The 21,038-nt window shown below is 31.7% G+C and overlaps 2 protein-coding genes across 2 annotated transcripts; one reads left to right on the forward strand and one right to left on the reverse strand.

Moving 5' to 3' along the window:
* Positions 1–1,822: 1,822 nt before the first annotated feature.
* Positions 1,823–7,250, reverse strand: LOC123698526 (WD repeat-containing protein 5). The gene is made up of 8 exons (XM_045645183.1): positions 6,903–7,250; positions 6,681–6,777; positions 5,788–5,933; positions 4,740–4,884; positions 4,233–4,335; positions 2,971–3,202; positions 2,556–2,746; positions 1,823–2,127 (listed from the first exon to the last, which is right to left on the reverse strand). Exons 1-7 carry the CDS (start codon positions 7,029–7,031, stop codon positions 2,558–2,560), a joined length of 1,041 nt encoding a protein of 346 aa, XP_045501139.1. The 5' UTR covers positions 7,032–7,250; the 3' UTR covers positions 1,823–2,127; positions 2,556–2,557.
* Positions 7,251–7,503: 253 nt separating this feature from the next.
* On the forward strand, positions 7,504–21,016 carry LOC123698536 (phosphoglycerate kinase). The gene is made up of 10 exons (XM_045645195.1): positions 7,504–7,665; positions 7,769–7,972; positions 8,067–8,293; positions 8,559–8,676; positions 8,880–9,018; positions 10,621–10,755; positions 11,706–11,827; positions 12,243–12,343; positions 12,654–12,752; positions 20,689–21,016. Exons 1-10 carry the CDS (start codon positions 7,604–7,606, stop codon positions 20,727–20,729), a joined length of 1,248 nt encoding a protein of 415 aa, XP_045501151.1. The 5' UTR covers positions 7,504–7,603; the 3' UTR covers positions 20,730–21,016.
* The last annotated feature ends 22 nt before the right edge of the window (positions 21,017–21,038 follow it).

Genomic DNA, 21,038 nt, shown 5'->3' on the forward strand with positions numbered 1-21,038 from the left:
CCAATGTAGTAGGGGAGCCCAGGATGCTAAATGTGGATTTACTCGAGCGTCACGGGAACCTATTAGAATTGGTAGATTAGACCATAGCGAGAAAAAAAGGTCCTATAATGTTTTCACTTTTAGCGGTGGGGAAGGGTTTTTTGATTTTTTTTTAATTTAAAAAAGAAAAAAATTGGCTTGGAAATACTCAAGCGCGTTAGATATTGATATTTTGCATGCTCCAGGACGTCACTGAAAAATAGTATACGTTAATCTGACGATTTAAGTGGCGATTTAATCGCTATGAAGAAAGGGTAAAAAATTAAAGTAATATTATTCGAGCGCGTCAGATTAATATATGGGGGGGTTAATTACAATATAAGAAGTCCCCATTTCGCTAATCTGACGATTCGAGCTCAACCTTAGGGAATTATGGATTATTCAAATTTTCCAGCGGGGCCCCTGAGCGCACCCACCAACCATAACTGCTCATATTGACTAGAGGTACTAATGAATAGCTAAGGTACCGTCCCTTATAGTAATCTGACGCGCTCGAGTAAATCCCAAAATCCCCTCTTGGGCTCCCCTACTAATGCGTTACTGAATAAAATCACGAATAAAATGACAGCTGCTGCAAAAATATTCACTAAAATGCAGTATACCCAAACGAGTAAGAAACCTTCCGGTCGCAGATTTAATTTAGAAGAAAAAGTACTGTCTCTGTCGTTATATAAGAAGAGTCCAAGATGTTACCCTCTTTTGGCGAAGTATTTTACGTTGCCGTCGATTAAGTCTTTAAAAAGACTGTTGACTAAAATAGAAGTGTAGTCTGGAATAAATAAAGTATATTTTTAAAAATGAAAGAGACTGTCAAAGTTTTATCAATGGAAGATCGATTGTGTAGCCTGATTTTCGATAAAATGTCAATTTCCCCTCAAATCCACTATAACGCTGCTAAAGACCAGCTTAGGGTGTTTACGGCAGGGCACGGTTCACTATAAAAAATAACAAACAAATAACACGTGCGCTCACTCCCAAGAAACAATACAATACAAGCGAAACCCTAGCACGTAAGAGAGGCTACATTACAATAAAAGCTGTATTGTTCAGCTATGTATGAAAATTTTAACTTATGGCGTTTACATTTTGTTCACAAAAGTTATTAAAATTATTAGGTACATAATTTAACCTCGGTAAAGTAAAAAATATTCTAATCCGCGTGCCGCAAAGTATCTCGTCGTAATATATAGTAGTTAGAAGTATACCTAACGTCTTTGTTTAAATTACATCACCTGTATTTATAAACAATTGCAAAATAAAAACAATAATTGTCCCCTTCATTCTCATATTATAGTCTGCGCGAAAGAGAGACGGGCAGACTTTTCATGATGCGTATGCAGTATGACGTCACAGACACTACACATGTGCAATGTGTTGACGTTCCAGCTTCAATTGACTTATGCGGTATAGGTGCATAAAAACCCGCGAGAGGGTACCCCCCTCTATACCATAACCTATTACTCTTCTCTATGTTCTATCCTCCATACTATAATGTCACTCTGTGCAACACCTATAATACAATTTAGCGCCATCTAATTCAAGTCTATGAAAACTTTATACTATGTGTTTAAATAACACGACATCTAGTCACGACAGCTATTCTTCCAATCACGGTCGTCCACAGTTACTGACGCAATTACAAACGTCACTAGCCATTTAATGCATTTATCATTTTAATTTAAGATCTCTTGTATCGTACTTATTTTTTTATTTGATTTAGGCTTCTGGCTTTAATTACCACAGGATAAAAATGCCAAAAAATAAAGGTAAATAAGACACAACATAACTACTATATTTTTAATTGCATCCAACAAGTTAAATCTTAAGCGGATCCTTAACATCTCAATACCTAACTAATACATAATAGCTAAAATATTTCATCTCTTTCACTTGTACGTCATAGAAAAATATGTAAAATAACAAATGAAAATGCACACTCATCGTGATTGACTTAGTGTAAATGAAACGCTCTTCCGATTGTCCGTAGTTTCGTAAACTATTTGAACTTATTCAATAAACCTATTCACAAGCCAAAGGCTGGCTCTCAATATGAAGCCGCAATATACAGATCACTGTATCCACTGTATGCTGAAACAAAATAAAGAGTTATTAATAATTTTTGATCAAATCTTACTGCAAAACTTGGGAAAGTAAAAAACTAGAAAATTGGGGACATAAATTATTCTTGTTTAGTTGCTTTACAGCAAACTTCTTTAAAATTTGAAACCAACCTAAAATGTCATTTTTAGTTAAAAAAAATTGGCATAAGTAATTAAAAATTATATAACATGATATTATGGTATACTATATATTTTATGATGTACAATTTAAGCTACTTACTATCTACTATGAAGATAGAAATAAAAAAACACAATTAATAGCGGAATAATAATAATCAGGAATAGGGCGATTACGATTTTTCTGTCTGGAGATAGTTAAGAAGCTAGATATTCCTATGTGAATTTTCTTTAACAAGACGGGCGTTAAACTAGTAGTTTATAATAACAATTACCCACCACTAAGTATCGCTCTTCCAAAGCTTGATAGTCTTATCGTTCTCGAGCGCAGCGGACGCTATGATGTTCTCTGTGGGGTGGCACGCAGTGCACAGCACCGTGTCCGTGTGTCCAGAGAGCCGCTGCACTATCTCCTTCGATTGCAGGTTCCATATATACACCAGGTTGTCTTCTGAGCCCGATACTATCCACTGGGAAGAAATGTGATAATGTTACATACATGGAACAATACCATAAGAATTCAAAAGCAAGTTCTTTCCAAAATACAACATAATAATTTAAAACATGCTTACGTTTTTATAAATATTCTTTATTCTACAACTGTTGTGTTCAAGCTTATAAACAAACATTTTAACTATATGAAATACAACATTCTTGATAAAAATGTTATTAAATACTGTTTTGAAATTATTACCTTTCCTCCAGTAACACTGAAGTTAGCGAAAATACAATATTTCTCATTTTTGTGTCCGGTATAAGTCTTCAAACACTTCCCTCTACTATAGTCCCATAACTTTAGAGTATTATCGAGAGTCGCCGCGAGGATATATTTCCCGTTAGGAGAAAACTTAACGAACGAAACTGGCGGGTTATCGTCATCTATAAGAGTTTTAAGGCACTGACCAGAGGCTGTATCCCAGATTCGACTGAAAAAGAAATATGAAGTTAAAAAATTGTAATTGAATGAATTTCAGTTTACTTTGTTAAAAATTAATGTTGCTGCAATATTATACACTCTGTCCATTATATTATTTGCTTTTTGACAGCTTCACGCCTATGAAGGATTGTATTGTCTATGTTAAAATGTCATACAAATAATTATGGTACTTCATGGACATGCCCCGCCCACTTAGTGATTTCTACACAGAATTATTCAATGATGGGTTGATAGATTATAATAATCGATAGAAATACTACTACTTTGAATTTATAATTGAAATAGTATCACAATCGATAATCTTTTGTACATCACTTCTGGTATCACCCGTCGAGCTGTCAAAAAGCAATTCTTATAGTGGACAGACTATTGTATGACAGTGTGACTCATTTCTCAACCCATTAAACTTTATGGACACCTAATAGATACATACAATTCATTATTCATGGATACACAAAGAATAGGAAAGTATGTTAGCTTCTAGGAGGCAGTACATAACTTCAATCACACTACAAATTACCGTGGCGTGTACAAAAGGATGTTTTAATTAAGGCATTAGTCATTACGCACTACACTTCACGCGCAATTTATTGCCGCCATTTTTTTATAGCTACGAACATTACAGCAAGCCGATAATAACCAGTATATGAGTAGGAATGAGTACATAATAATGTGAAATTGTATGATTTTTTGTGATGAGAGAAAATAATTGGATAGTGACTAAATTGTACTAGACATAGAAAACTTTTGTTGGTAAATATAAAGTGGATGAAAATTTTCTAAGTATAAACTAGTTAGCGTCAGCTATCTTTTGAAAAGACTAAATAAAGTCTTAAAATAGGTATTTCCTGTATAAATAATCATCTTCATAATTCTATTGTACAAATGTATAAAAAGTTTATGAATAGATTGACACATAAATTGGTGGTTGGATTGGCAGTGGAAATTGTAATATTAGTTGTAAATATTATTAAGTATTTTTACATTACAAAACCTACTTTAAAAATTCTTATTCTTACCATAAACCGTCATAACTGGAGGATACAATAAGGCTTCCGTCTCTATTGAAATGCACCGCAGACACCGGATCTGAATGTGCCGGTAGCGTTTTTAAACATTTACCTGAAAAATGAATCGTTGTATAACATAAAATGTCTAAGATTGGATTTAAAATACCATTTGCATCATTATCCTAAATAATTGTCCTCAATCTTAAAACAGTGAATGCTGATACCAATTTCTTGACTTTCTTTTAAATTCTGTCTCTACAAATACAAATTTATGTGTTTAACAAGAACAAATCCCAGATTATGAAATAAGCAAATGCCCTGGTCAGTTTACAAATATTTCCCTTATTATGAAAAAAAAATGGAATAATGCCAAATTCATATTTATTATTAACTCTCCCAAATCATAACATAACTTGGAATGTATTTCACTAATTTACCTTTTATTGTGTCTATTATAACCCCTGTACATGCTACTGTTACATAAAAACATGAACATGCTATATGAAAATAACATACCTGTTCTGACATCCCATATTCTGACGCTCTCATCAAAACTACCAGAAACAATAAGATTACTTTGTGGATTGAAATTGCAACAGAATACATAATTACTGTGTCCTTTTAGCGTTTTTAAACATTTGCCAGAACTTAATTCCCAGACCTGAAACAAGAAAACATAAATATTAATATAATATTTATTTTATATAATATGTATTTAAATAATATGTAATAATAATATGTAAATTTAATATAATATGTATTTAAAACTTTATAATATAGGTACCTCCTACCTATAAAAATATGACTATATTGAATAGAAGATCCTATACAAAAACTAAAGAAGAATTTAATAAATATATTCAGGAAGTATGACACTAATTTTATAATTTTAAATATAAATTGATGAAACTATGTGTAAACTATGAATAATATGTTTACATTTTTGTGCTTTATGTGTATGCTATAAAGTATAAATAATAAGTAAATCAATGAATAAACAACTTTAATCCATTGCTCTGTTAAAAAGATCAAAATTATTATCAACATGGGAAGCTCCATACACATTCTTATCAGAAAATGGAGAATGTTGTTTATCTATAAGCCTAGATAAGAGGTCGACAACCGTGAGAACTCGTGGTTAATCCATGTAGCATATACTATTTGACTTTATAATTATTATTTGAGTACTATAATTTATTAAATATGCCTATGGGTTACTCATTAGTCATTACAACATCTATTTCAAAACTCAGCATAAAAAGTATTGTTATTGACCTTGTCTACAAGTACAGGTAGTTATGTAGAAGGTCATAGAAGCATTCTTAGTATTAGTTAGCATTCCCCTGACTTAGAAACTTAAAAAATGTTCTTAAAAATATATTATTATTTTATCATAGTAATAATTATTATTACATTGTTATAATATACACTTTACATATAACATTTATGGTATTATAAGGCATGAATGGTATGTATGGTATTGTAAGATATAATTAATGGTTTTTATTACACTAGCTTACTACCATATTAGTAAATATTTCTAGACATTGTTTTTTTTAATTACCTTTAAAGTTTTATCATCACTAGCACTGACAATCAGCCTGCTATCTGATGACCATGCCACATCACTGATGCCCATTTTGTGTCCAGATATAGTCTTCTCGAATTTGCCATCATAGGCACCCCACACTTTAATAAGTTTATCAGCAGCTGAAATATTAATTTCAAATGTTAACTAATTACATACTACTCAGTAAGAAAGTAAGTTAAGTTTTTTAAGCAGCAATTGCATCATTTCTAATTAATAACATTACATCAATTAGGATCTCACAATAATTTTCTACTATTACATTGAAACTTTAGCTTATAAGGAAAGCCTATATTGAAGCTAATTTACCTTTGTTTTTTCTTAATAACAAATAGTACCTAGTTCAATAGTTATAGTGATTGCATAATGTAAATAAATATTACTCCTACATGTTTAAATTAAATTATATGGTAAAAGAGAAATTGAATATGACATCTTGTTGACTTTATTGTTTAACAAATTTTGTATTTTACAACTAGGTAGGTATGTTGTATGCAGTATGACCTAATTACAAGTTTACAGATTTCACATTTAAATTGGGAAAATTCCATAATGCATAAATATTTTCTTCCTGTTTTAAATTAATTCACGAAATTTTATAAATTATTTAAATATTCAACACAAACAATAAAAAGATCAAAGATTACGATCACGCCTAGAAGTTTCATCGTACAAGATTCGACTTTTCTATTGGAAACTAAAATAGATTTGGATACAAATATAGATTAGATTGACATTATACGCAAACTATGTATTGAACTAAATAATAACAATATTCTTATGTAGGTCACTAGTTACCTAGATAACTGACCTATAATCCGAAAACAAATAACAATTACTATCAAGATTGACAAATTATGCAAACTTACAGGAGCTAGCGAGCCATTCTCCATTTGGACTAAATTTAACGGATGACACCGCCTTTGTGTGACCGGCAAGTGTAAATTTGAGTGTGTAATTCGGCTTCTGGAAGCAAATATCAAAATTAGCGCGAAATCGCACGTGCTCATCTTTGAAGTTACATAAACATGTGCGAACCGCCAGATTGACATTTCACGGGGTAATATTACATTTAAAACTTTAAAACATACCGCTACTGATGACTTGTTTGACTGTGAGGTACTCTGTGATAATGAATTCGGACCAGACAAGTTAGTTGAAGGCCCGCCGTGAGTTTGATGTGCGGTAGGATGGCCTGGCCCGGGTCCTAGCGGCACCATGTTTCAACTTTCGACGCACTTAACTTTTCTATGTTCGTCACCCACTACAATCACTAATACACACTGAGTTAGAATCTAAATAAAACTCTCTAGTAGACACGTAACTAAACTTATCACGCACTTGTGAAGTTTCATAAATTTTAACGTCGATTTTCAAGGAACATTCTAAATCCGAGCGTCTCGATGCGTGCATTTCGCGAAGAACAAACAGTGCTGACAATATGACGGCATAAATATTCCCTCCCGCGGACCTCTTTAATACCAACATAACAACATTGCAGAAGCGTTAAAAGAAATTACAAAATACAATTTACATAATTTTGTAAAGCATGTGCCAAAACTACAATTACAACTGCTTATATTTTATATCAATTCATAGCAATTTTAATTAATAAAACTTAATTTAAAGTATTTCCAATTTAATATAATTTTAATAATGGCAAGTATATTTGACCCTTTTGACATTCGCTGATATCAAGGTCAAATTTGATAGATATTCTCAATAAAATTGATTTCGCCGACTCAAGTTTACGCCAGTAATTTATTAATTAAAACTTTTATTTCTATTGAAAATGGCTCTTAACAAGTTAAGCATAGACGCAGTTAATTTAGGTGGAAAGCGGGTGTTGATGAGGTGAGTAAATAAAATTGTAAACATTATTTTAAATAAACTTCGATTTTTTTTAATTTGGTCTATAATTCATTGAGATACTATTACTTCTATTATTTCTTTATAGGGTTGATTTTAACGTACCACTAAAGGATGGAGTGATAACTAATAATCAGCGCATCGTCGCTGCCTTGGACTCCGTCAAATATGCTCTGGACAAGGGGGCGAAATCCGTAGTTCTTATGTCACATCTTGGACGTCCGGACGGTCAGGCTAATCCAAAATATACCCTCAAACCTGTAGCTGAAGAGTTGAAAAAGTTATTGAACAGGTAAACTTTATTGAATTTTAGGTACCTAATTAATTGTTAAAAAAACACATTCGAAATTCTAATAAGTACATATAACTACTTTATTGTTTGCTAGAGATGTACAATTTTTGACGGATTGTGTGGGTGCAGAAGTTGAAGCCGCTTGTGCTGACCCACCAGTTGGGTCTGTTATATTGCTAGAGAATCTCCGGTATCACATTGAAGAAGAGGGTAAAGGAGTAGATGCCAGCGGTGCTAAAGTAAAAGCTGATCCTGAAAAGGTTAAAGCCTTCAGAGCCAGTTTAAGGAAGCTAGGAGACATTTATATCAATGATGCTTTTGGTATGTATTTTAAGAAATACAAATACAATATGTTTTATAAACTATTTAAATTGATAAGATATTGTAATATCTATATGTAAATATGATGATAATTCTAATACCATGTGTTATGATTTTATAATCTAAATACATATAATTCTCAAGTCACATTGTTTATGACCAATCTCATCTAAAATATCTTGACCAATTTGTTTCTTTTTGTGTATGTATCTAAGAATATGTAGTTAACTATATTGTGTTGTTATAATTTGATAAAATATTTCAGGAACTGCACACAGAGCTCACAGCTCAATGATGGGAGAAGGATTTGAGCAAAGGGCAAGTGGTTTCTTGTTGAAGAAAGAGTTACAGTACTTTGCTAAAGCTCTTCATGAACCAGAGAGGTAAATATTATGACCATAGTTACAGTATAGACATAGGAAAACCTATAAAATGTTATGTTTTTTATTTATAATATTTTAAAAGCAATAAAGTATTAATTAGGTGAAAATAAAAATCCTGTAAGTAGGTATATTAAAATTTCAATCATGACAAATAATGGTGTTATGATTTGAAACCATTTAATATTTTTCTTTTTCTTTTCTAGGCCATTCCTTGCCATACTCGGAGGTGCTAAGGTAGCTGACAAAATCTTGTTAATTGAAAACTTATTGGACAAAGTAAATGAAATGATTATTGGCGGTGGTATGGCATACACTTTCTTGAAGGAAACTAAAGGCATGGCTGTAAGTATTTTTTTTATTATGAATTACATGCTTTGATCTATATTTCATATTTATATAAAACCATTGCAGTATTAAGTACTGAATTAAAACACAATATACAGATGCATACAGTAAGGAAACTTCATACAAAACGTTCGAAATGGCTAACGCACACAAGCAAGCGTGTTTACGAGAATCATAAGGGTATTCAGGGGATCGATAGTAGCGGGTGACACATCCTAAGATTTGGAAAGATAAAGATACATTTTATAGAAAAAAGTTTGTATGTGTTGGTAATATTTTCGATGTGTGAGTTAAAGTGATGTGCACGATTCCCTTTCATATTAAGTAAATATCGATTGTTTAGACCTTTCAATAAATATACATATAAATCCCTGACGTGACGAGAAATTAAAACAATTTTTAATTTCTGTAGATATGGAAGCAGGAGATCAAATTATACTGAAATATTCTTCATCAAAATGTTAGCTACAGATAGTCAATTCGACTATGTTCATTCGTTTCATTCCAAAAAATTCAATTCTCAAAATCTTGTTTTAATTTAGGTATATATGTTAGAATAAAACAGTTTCTTGGTTAAATAATTGTGTGATGATGTTATGTCTCTTCATATGATTTGTATATAAATACATAAAAGGTATATTTTCATCACAGATAGATCTGTGATTTTCATCGATAGTCGTGACGTCACCACTTTGTCAAGCACTAGCCTGACAAATTGTTTTCTTTTTTCATCGTAAATTAACAAAAAGGAAAGAGGTTCTATGCTCTAAAAATAATTATATTAATTTATTTTTCATATTTGTTTTTACGAATTTGGTTTAATTTTTCGCTTTAAAAAATAACAGTTTACATAATATAAATTTTATTGTAAATACTGGATAAAAATAATTATTGAATATGAGTAAAAATATGGAGCTAAAACAATTGGTACATTAAATAGCGTTCTGCGTCCATTACTAGCAGGTATCTAGAAAAAAAAATACAAATATAGTACTAATAAAATCGTATTTAAACCTGTAAATGGTGTATACATTCAGATTATATCTTCTTGTAAATTAATATCCTAGGCACCGAAAAGGACACCATCTAATATATAAAAATCAATGCCACTTTTCGTTGTAATTCCATAACTCGAGAACGGCTGAACCGATTTCGATAATTCTTTTTTTATTATATTCCTTGAAGTACGAGGATGGTTCTTATGTAGAGAAAACGTTAATATGTACCACGGGCGAAGCCGGGGCGGACCGCTAGTTATTGTATCTTTACGGGTTTCAATCTCAAAATTACCACAAAGTGCAACTGTGGAAAAAAAACAAACAAAAAAATAAATTGACAACCTCCTCCTTTTTGAAGTCGGTTAAATATCAAAAAGGTAACAGGCCTATAGCGCTAACAGTGCTTACGTCATAATTTCATCACAGGGGCTTAGTTTCCTAACTGTATGTATCTGTCAACTGTGATTAAAGGTAAAACTTTAAGTAGCTGCTAGCTGCTACACATTTTAAGAACTATCCTATCTTTATATTACAAATTTGTAATAAATAAATCATTATTGATTTTTTTCACGTTTTACTCAATTATAAACATTGCTTTCAGATTGGAAACTCTTTATATGATGCTGAAGGAGCAAAGATTGTCACTAAGTTATTAGAGAAGGCAGCTAAGAACAATGTTAAAGTTCACTTGCCAGTTGACTTTGTCACTGCTGATAAATTTGATGAAAATGCACAGGTTTGTATTATACTATTGTAAGCTTACTTATTATTATAATTGAAGTGAAACTTCTTTATCGGGGTTGGAAAAAAATTTAGTGTAACATTTTTTCGTTACGCGTGACATTTTTCCGTTACGCGCCATCTTTTTCTTATCCCTACCACGCGTGATTCGACGTATTTCTGTAAAGTTGCATATAGTAAATTATTTTTTGAAAAATAAGGTCATAAAGAAGTTTCACATCTTACGTGTGTACACTAGTACACGCACACATTTTTACAAAGTACTTACCAGTTATGAATTCAAGTGGTAACGCAAATCAAGTGTGTGGCTTTACATCGACTTAAACACAGCCAAAAAATATATTCTATTCATTTTATTCCATTAACTTTAACTGTTGTCACTTTTTCAAATACATTTATTGCACGCCTCATAAGCGAAGCGTTGAGGTGGGTACTACTGTCACTTCGCGCAAAACATCTGATTTTTCAAACTTAAAATGTCTTTATGTATCATACATTGCACTTGTAAGATAATACATACACACACATATTAAGAAAAAACACTATTTTTAACATTCATGATATTTTTGATGTCATTTTTGTTATTTAAACTAGTTAAAAAACAGTTTAAAAAAGTTCTGTCTTGGACGTCCGTGTGTCTGTATGTGCGGAGGATTTTCTTGTTAACACGATAGCGACCGAAATACTTTACTAATCGAGTCTTTTTTTTTCTCTTACGCTTGAGTATGCTCAGGAATAGAACCCTTTTATTTTTCAGGGTCTGATTCGATGTGGTTTAATTGTTATTAAATAAACAAAAAAAAATATATGAGATTATGAGGCGTGCACTTTTGGATTTTCCAAATTTTTTTTATTTCCTTTGTTCATTTGAATTCTTTGAATTTTCTATACTTACAAAAATACTCTAAAATAAGAAAAGATAATTAAATTAAAAACAAATTTAAGGTTGGAACAGCCGACGTTGACTCTGGCATCCCTGATGGCTGGATGGGTCTCGATGTTGGACCCAAATCACGAGAATTGTTCGCGGACCCCATCGCAAGAGCTAAAGTTATTGTATGGAATGGGTAATTATTATCTTTTTAATGGTATTTTAGTGGTAATGACATTTAAAACTTTTTTTATCGTAAGGCTTAAGACGCGGGTTTGAAATCCGAGTCGTGAACATTTTTTTTTTTCAATTCTTTAAAAATGTACCTATAAAGCATTTGAATGCTATACTAAGTAGTTATCAAATTTATCACTTTATTTATTTTTTCAAGAATCATCAACCAGTTTGATTCTATCATAAATGAAAAATAAATCACTTATTGCACAAAATCCAAAATAAGAAATGGCAACTGTGTCACTTTATTTTATTTCAAACATACAAATAAAAAGCATATTTTAAAAAACAAATAAAAATAATGCCATTTAAAATTTGAATCTGATTACGATTTTTTAATTGTCTATTGTCTAATATATTTTATTATCTATGGCCAGACCGGCGGGAGTGTTCGAATTTGAAAAGTTCGCGGGCGGCACCCGCGCGCTCATGGACGGCGTCGTGAAGGCGACCACTAATGGAACCATCACTATTATTGGTAATTTATTATAATACTTACTTTAGTAAATGACTTATAACTGAGAGTGTAAATAAGAAAAACGTTACCTAATTGAGTAGTGTTTAAAAATATCACACGTAAATTAACATGAAAAAAGTGCAATCAAGTGAAAGTGCATTCATGCATCAATTCTAAACGAAACGATCGGGAAAAACATTTTAAATTGATGCCATATAATGAAATAACGGAAAAAAGTTCTTAATTACCGCTTCATATAAATTTTTGTTTACAAAATTTGAGAAAACTTTTAAATTGTCAACAAATATTTTTCTTATAAAATATCAAACAGGTGGAGGTGACACAGCCACATGTTGCGCGAAGTGGGGCACTGAAGACAAAGTGTCGCACGTGTCCACTGGTGGCGGTGCTTCCTTGGAACTGCTTGAAGGTAAGTTAGTGAAATAAACTACGTTTTTATAATAATCTCAATAATAATTAATTGCTAAATGTGTTGCTAAGTGCAAAGCTGGATAAAAGCGATATGGATAAAATTTGAGTTTTTTATACGTCTGGAGGAATGATTATTATAGAGAAAAAAGTTAAAATACGAAAATAATTTTTATTAAAAAAAATCTATAGTGACAAATTATTGCAAGTAGGTAGCTAATATCTACCTGGATTTTTGTAACTTTTTCTCAGATATGTAGAACTACTAAGTAGCTATGTACATTTTACAGTCAAATTAATTGTAGACTTCTGCAATAAGAGTAACAAATTTACGTCTCCAGATGATACTAACGTTATTGCCCTTTTTATACAAAAATAGTTGATTAGAGACGTAATTTTTGCATTCTTCATCTACAAAATATTTTATGTTATCCATACTAATACGAAAGTAACTCTGTCTGTCTGTTACTCAATCACGCCTAAACTACTGAACCAATTTTCATGAAATTTGGTATGGAGATATTTTGATACCCGAGAAAGGACATAAGCTACTTTTTATCCCGGGAAAATGACGAAATCCCGGAATTCCCACGGGAATGGGAACTATGCGGGTTTTTCTTTGACTGCGCGGGCGAAGCCGCGGGTGGAAACCCAGTAGGTAATAATTGTAGGATAATAACTTTAAAGTTTTCTATTCTAATATGCTGAAATATATATTTTAAATCTCACGTTATTTTGTAATACATCATTGACATCGGAAAGCTTTTTCTCAGAAATTCGATAAATGGATCGATATTCGATAGCAGTATAGATTATTTGATGCAAATGATTTTGCGGGCTTGTTTGTAATAGAAATCCTACCAAAAACATAAATGTAAAAATTGGAGCCGAGTTCAATCGTTGACTTAATTTGCTAAAAAAAGAAATGAGATCTAAATGTGTGCCAAGTTCTGCAGACAGTCCAGAAATTTATTTACAAAGATGTATTAAGTTCTTAGGTTGACTGAAAACTCAATTGTTTTATTTTCCCTTAGAGAACAATGTTTATTCCAAAATATAACTTTTTTAATTTGAATAATATAATTATTTTCACAAAGCAAACAACTAATGACCTATTGAACCCCATAATTTGATGAGGCTAGTTTTTAGAACCTCACAAAATATAAACAGTATGTAAAACTAGCCTCATCAAATTATGGGGTTCAATAGGTCATTAGTTGTTTGCTTTGTGAAAATAATTATATAATTCAAATTAAAAAAGTTATATTTTGGAATAAACATTGTTCTCTAATGCCCGGTTCCTATATTTGAAAAACGATCCGTTTTAGTTACGAATAGTAGTATAATTAACCAAGCGTAAGCGAAAATCGTTCCTATAAAAAACGTCTCGTCAAGCAACTTACCGACGGCTTCCTACTAACGGATGGGAGGGTTACTATTAACGAACGGTAAGCATATTGTATGGAGAAGACAGTTTATCGCGTTCCTATAAATATTTTTAATGTCATTATGCTGTCAAAGTTACTATTCGTATAGCATTTTGTTTACCCGTCGATTTCGGGCGGTTAAATTCTTACTATTTCATTGTTTCCGCTTCAATATCGAAATGTGGAGTTCAGATAGTGATAGAGAAGTGTTTAATATTATATCGAATTTCGGAAGAAGATAGTGGGCGTGAAAGAGTATATATTATAGAGAAGGAGTGGATTTTTTTGCGACCCTCACGAATCTCACGAATTTCAATTGAGATTTCGACTTGATAAAGAATCTGTTGAACAATTACTTCTTGAAATTTATCCAGACGTACGAATAAAAGGAGCCAGGTTAGTTTAATGGAGGCATTAATATTATACCAAACACGTCTAACCTTACATACCTAATTTATGTTGTCATTTCAGGAATCATGGGGTATCTCCATAACATCAATTACTGTTGACGCTGAGGTTCTATGCTTTAGGCACAATATCGATATCAGTGGCAGACCTATTTCCCTTGGTCACGGCATCACTCGTGAACGGGTGGACCGATTTCGATAATTATTTTTTTATAATGTTCCTTGAAGTACGAGGATGGTTATTATGGAAAGAAAACATAAACATGTACCAAGGGCGAAGCCGGGGCGGACCTCTAGTATATATATATATGTCTATGTTTGCAATGTAGAAATCAATTTTTTAAACATTGTATTGTAAATAATAAAAAATAAATAAAAGTACATAATAAAATGGAATAAAAGTTTTATTTCTTTATTACAGTTTAATTTTACATAATAATATGTAACTACGTAATATATGCCAAAGAACTGTCCTGTGATTCTTACACGACAACCCTCCATCGATTATCATCTTCTATATTATATTCCTTAACGCTGTAATAGGCTCTCTGAACTAAATACATTTTTTACATAAGATTTACATTTAGCACTACCTAACAAATTCTTTTTCTACCGTATGTCTAGATATATTGCTTAATAATATACAAAAATTAATTAGTTATTGTGTGTTCAGTATTTCAATTATTTCTTCATAATATTTGTCCATCATCCTTATTATGTTTGAATTTTTTGGCTGAAAATAAAAAGTTTTCCTGGTAGGTATTTGACCAATTTTTGCATTAAATGTGTTGGTCAACGAAGTCCAACATTCATCCTTTAATTTATTCGTAGAAGCATTAGTCTCCTTACTGGTTATTATAATTGAGCAATCTCGTCTTTACTCATAGCCTTCTTCGATTTCTGTAACAGAAATATATGTTTGACTTTAAGAGTGTCCGAAGCAAAAAGTAAGCGGCAGACGATTTTAAAGAAGAAATATAAAGGCGTACTTACCGGCGTAATATCCATTTTTAATAAATATATAAACAGTCGTCGTTGTATTGTTAATTCAATTCAATTCAATTATAAAACTTGACAATGAATCATCAATCAACAATGAATGACAATAATTTGACAACTGACAAGCAATGCACGCGTGCGCGAGAAAAACGTTCCGTTTTTGCTTTCTGTGTAACGCATTAGGTTGTTTAGAAGGAAAATTATCACGCAGATGTCTACAAATATATAGTTCTTTAGTATTAGTTCTTTATTAATAAGAAACTTTATTCTTAAAGTTTATAATTCGGCTGTATATTTAACTTATTTTGTCCTGAATTTTGTGTTACTTTAATTTCAATTTGGCTTATAACGAAACGCACATCTGTGAGTGAAGAGGGCTCGGTATATTTATGACCAACGGATGTCCGTCGATAGCACGTCAAGAAATAAAATTGTGGAACGGTATTAACGACTCGTAGTTAGTTCTAGAAAAACGGATAGTAGCTTTGATACTATGACGATCCGTTGAATATAGGAACCGGGCATAAGGGAAAATAAAACAATTGAGTTTTCAGTCAACCTAAGAACTTAATACATCTTTGTAAATAAATTTCTGGACTGTCTGCAGAACTTGGCACACATTTAGATCTCATTTCTTTTTTTGGCAAATTAAGTCAACGATTGAACTCGGCTCCAATTTTTACATTTATGTTTTTGGTGGGATATCATTACTTTTTGTACAGAAAATTACTCTGCAAATTTGATTTACTTTATAAATATTTATATACGATTTTTTTTTTCTTGCGGTTTCTCTGTATGCTTTGTTTAGTATTATTTTCTATATTTTCTTGTATGTTATGAATGTCAGCGCACATTGCCCCGTCATTATCTGCAATTTTTTAAACTCGTTTTCTGTTTAAAAGATTACATGATTTTCTAAACATCCAGCGTGAATTTGTACACACACTATTACCAAGATGCAAAGATCGTTGTAGAAGAATCGTCGCCTTACTCTATGACGTTACGGTATTGCCATGACGCGATCTTGAAATTTTACTCTAAACGCGCCTAAAGATGTTTCACTCTCAAATTAAATCATTTCTACCTTCGACGAAGCCTTCTTCCATTACACCATTTATGGTAATTATTTTTGCATGCTTGTATTGGCTAAACATGTTTGTGCTTTATTAATATAATTGTATCACCATTGAATACCATGTTTAAAGCAAAATAAAGATTTTATTTATTTATTTATTTATTTACACTGAAATTAAAACTAAACTAGAAACACTCATAAATAAAGAATAAATAAATGTGAATATGTAAAATTATATATTATTTTTAACTGTATGAGCAATAAAGGCAATATTTTTATTACAATTTTCTTTTATTTTACGTTTAATAACAGTTTTGAATAAAGAAATCATGCAATCGAAGTAATCCGCCCTAGCGATACTAGCGCGAGTGAGTGTGATGTCAGAGGCGCTTCGAATCTAGGTACAGATATTTCGTCCTAAAATATGTAAACTTCAATAATCTATATCTCAGTCATTTATTGATGGATTTCAAAATTTTTTTCGGCCACTGATTAGTTTTGATCTATTTTTTAAGACTAGTAAGGTGAATATACTATTTTCTTTTTTTTTAAACTTTTCCATTTTTCCATACAAACAAAATTTATGTCATTGAAAAAAAAATTAAATACAAATAAATTCAGTATTTTCTGATTTTTTCCTTTGTACACTCACTATTACCTAGTTGATTACAAAATTTGAACTTTCTAGGTCATCTGGAAGTGGGTTAGGTTTTGTATATGTCTATAAGTCAGTCAGTCTTAAAAATTGCGATTTTTGGATATTAATATCTACGCAACTGTTTAATCTGTATTTATGAAATTTAAGGTTCTTGTTTATCTTGAGGTCCTCTTGATATGTACCAAATTTGGTTTATATAACTTAAATAGTTTTTGAGTTATAAGGGGGTGAAAAGTGGCTCGAAATGGTTCGTGTAAATATACACACGGCTGCTGCTCGCCAGTTCTCTTCACTTGAACTCGGCTTGACACGCTGCCGCGTGTCTAGATAACTGCCGGAAAATCTTCACACGATTATCGTCATCAATATTGTACATATACAATATACATAATATTTATTTTCATATTTTGTATAATATTGGTAATTTTGCAATTGATAATTTGTCTACACAAGACATCAATTTTACTATGTAACTGTAATCGTTTTAGATAGTAACATATGTATCGATTTAAAATATGAATAAATATTTACTGATAAACAACATGTAAAAACTACACAGGCATAAAGAAACAAATTAATATTGATTTGTCTAAATAAACAAACAATATACCATCGACTTAGGTAACTAAATAGTAGAAAGCACTTTGTAGCAGCATCTGCAAAAAGATGGTTTGATTATTTTATTAACACAACACAATAGTAGGGGAGCCCAGGATGCTAAATGTGGATTTACTCGAGCATCACGGGAACCTATTAGAATTGGTAGATTAGACCATAGCGAGAAAAAAAGGTCCTATAATGTTTTCACTTTTAGCGGTGGGGAAGGGTTTTTTGATTTTTTTTTAATTTAAAAAAGAAAAAAATTGGCTTGGAAATACTCAAGCGCGTTAGATATTGATATTTTGCATGCTCCAGGACGTCACTGAAAAATAGTATACGTTAATCTGACGATTTAAGTGGCGATTTAATCGCTATGAAGAAAGGGTAAAAAATTAAAGTAATATTATTCGAGCGCGTCAGATTAATATATGGGGGGGTTAATTACAATATAAGAAGTCCCCATTTCGCTAATCTGACGATTCGAGCTGAACCTTAGGGAATTATGGATTATTCAAATTTTCCAGCGGGGCCCCTGAGCGCACCCACCAACCATAACTGCTCATATTGACTAGAGGTACTAATGAATAGCTAAGGTACCGTCCCTTATAGTAATCTGACGCGCTCGAGTAAATCCCAAAATCCCCTCTTGGGCTCCCCTACTACAACGCCCATATTCCCAAGAGAAACAGCGGCACATTTTAGTTATATAAATCATGTTCCAACGAAATACGGGGGACACTTAAGAAGTCAGAGGTTCCACTAAAATATTCACAATTATCGACTGGAAAATTTCCTACCTTCGAGCGGAGAGAACGTCGCTATTTGTATTGAGTTTTTTATGCTTTCTGACTTCAAATGATACATTCATTGTAAGGAGCTACCTGTAAGTTTAAGGCGGCATGTTTTATCTGTGGTACCTTTTTGAATTAGTTTTTCTTTACAGACAAATGTAATGCATTATTAGATTCTTTATGTTTCTATGCGATAAAAAAATACATGTTTATGTAGATGAAAACATTTTTATCATTATAATTTGATCTATAAACAATCTTTTGATGCGAGAATCGTGTCTCTACACTATTTAGCTAGGAGTTTTTTGATCAGCATTATGAAAATGTCTCATAATAACGCCTGTCGCTTATGTAGGTATTGCAATTTTTATGAAGGGCGTCGCTTATCGTCGCTCAAAGAATATCGTGGTTCGAGAAGGTAATTCTTCGAAGGCAAGATCGTGTATGCGAGACACGTTCGAAGTATATTATCTAGATTTACAAATGCTATCTACAAATAACTTGAAGGTTTCGTAGTATAAAAGTATTAGTTTTTGGTCGCCAAACAGTCCCACGGTAATAACTTTATTTTATTAGGTTGCTTTTATCACTTGAATGGGGTATTAAAAATAGATGTTATGCAATTCTCAGTCTTTCGCGATATGCATTTATTTGAAATCCTCCAGCTATTGACGCCTAAGATTCACGCGAAAGAAGTCGCGGGCATCAGCCAGTCAATAATAATTGCAGAAATATAAATACATGAAGAATTTAGGTCTAATGAAACAGAGCAATCAGCACAGCCCAATTATTTGGAACCAATCTATAGCTAATCATGATCGAATTATGCAGTTACGTGATGCGCTTCTGCATAGCGTAAATTACATCATTATTGAAGTTCCATAATAGTATCTTATAGTATTGCAAGTAGGTCGAAATTTGACCTTTTCATTACTAAAAGTGCAGCGCCTCCTCGTATCGCGATCAACATAAACTAAAAAAATGCAATGTAATACTATCACAATAAAATACTGTTCTAATCAGACAAATATATAAATAAATATTCAAACCTAAAGTGAAATAAATAAATGAAAAAAAAATGTTCTTTTGGTGGTCATGGGCAAAGAGGTATTTTCAGTATTTATTTTATCGGTATCGGTCATATTAACTCAATGGTATCGACTATCGGTAGTTCATCTCTCTGGAATTTGAGATTTTCTAGTTTGAGATGCATAGACGGACACCACTTAACATAAATTATGAAAATTGAATTGATTAAAAAACGTCGTGTTCTTTCAATGGATATAGTTACAGGTGTATTAATTTTTATATTTACGACCTTCATTTACCGCAAATATAATTTCTGAAGCAAGTTAATGAATGAAGTTCGTAGTTACTATAATAATATGTACTTTTGTAAATATCTAGTAACCTTATAAGTACGGCTTACTATTTTTTCTAATTGAACAACAGAAACATGATATTTGCCGTTATCAAAGAAAATAAGGAATACCTAAAGGTTTCTTTGACGAAGGCTTTTTGAATAAAAATGTGAAGAGCTCAAAAAATGCTTACTCCAGACTTCAAATGAATCGTAAATTAAACAAAGAACCTGTTTGACCTTACTCGTTATTCCTTGGATAACGCGATATTATGAAGAAATTTAATATTTTTTAAGATTTTTGCGAGACTAGAAGAAATTGATATTGAACAGAAATTATACAATAGATTCAATTATTGAAGTCCTTCTAATTGTCTAGCGGTTCAAATCGTCGCTACGGTAAACTTAAAAATTCTATAAAAATACCTACATTAGTATAAAGTACCTACATTAGTATATTGAATGAATTAATTAATATATTACTTTATTTGTATTTTGTAAACTGCTTTACGTTGAATTCTATGTATTGCATGTATTTAAAAGTAGTGCTAAGAGAAAGTCTAATTTAAAAAATGCGTATAACACATCTGGATTACCTATGTATTTCTATTTTGTTCCAGGCAAAGTACTACCCGGCGTAGCTGCACTCACAGACGCATAAGCATAGATGCGTGAAATACGTTTATCCTATAATAGCTCGTAGGAAATCGAATATTATTTACGATGTAGAACAAGCGAGTTATTAAACCCATTATAATAAGAAATCAATGCTATGTGTAAGCATTTTTTCTATAGCATTACTTTAAGGTAATTATATTTATAGAAAATCACTCACTTGAAAGAAATCGGTACGAGATTAGAACCATGATCGCTGATGCGCATAATTTAATAATATGAAAATGTGTCATGAAAATATTTATTGTGTTGAGAATAAATGTTGCTTGTGAATGAAGTGTTTTATTTAAGTCTA

Source organism: Colias croceus, chromosome 2 (assembly GCF_905220415.1).
Source record: "Colias croceus chromosome 2, ilColCroc2.1".
In the NCBI taxonomy this organism is placed as follows: domain Eukaryota; kingdom Metazoa; phylum Arthropoda; class Insecta; order Lepidoptera; family Pieridae; genus Colias; species Colias croceus.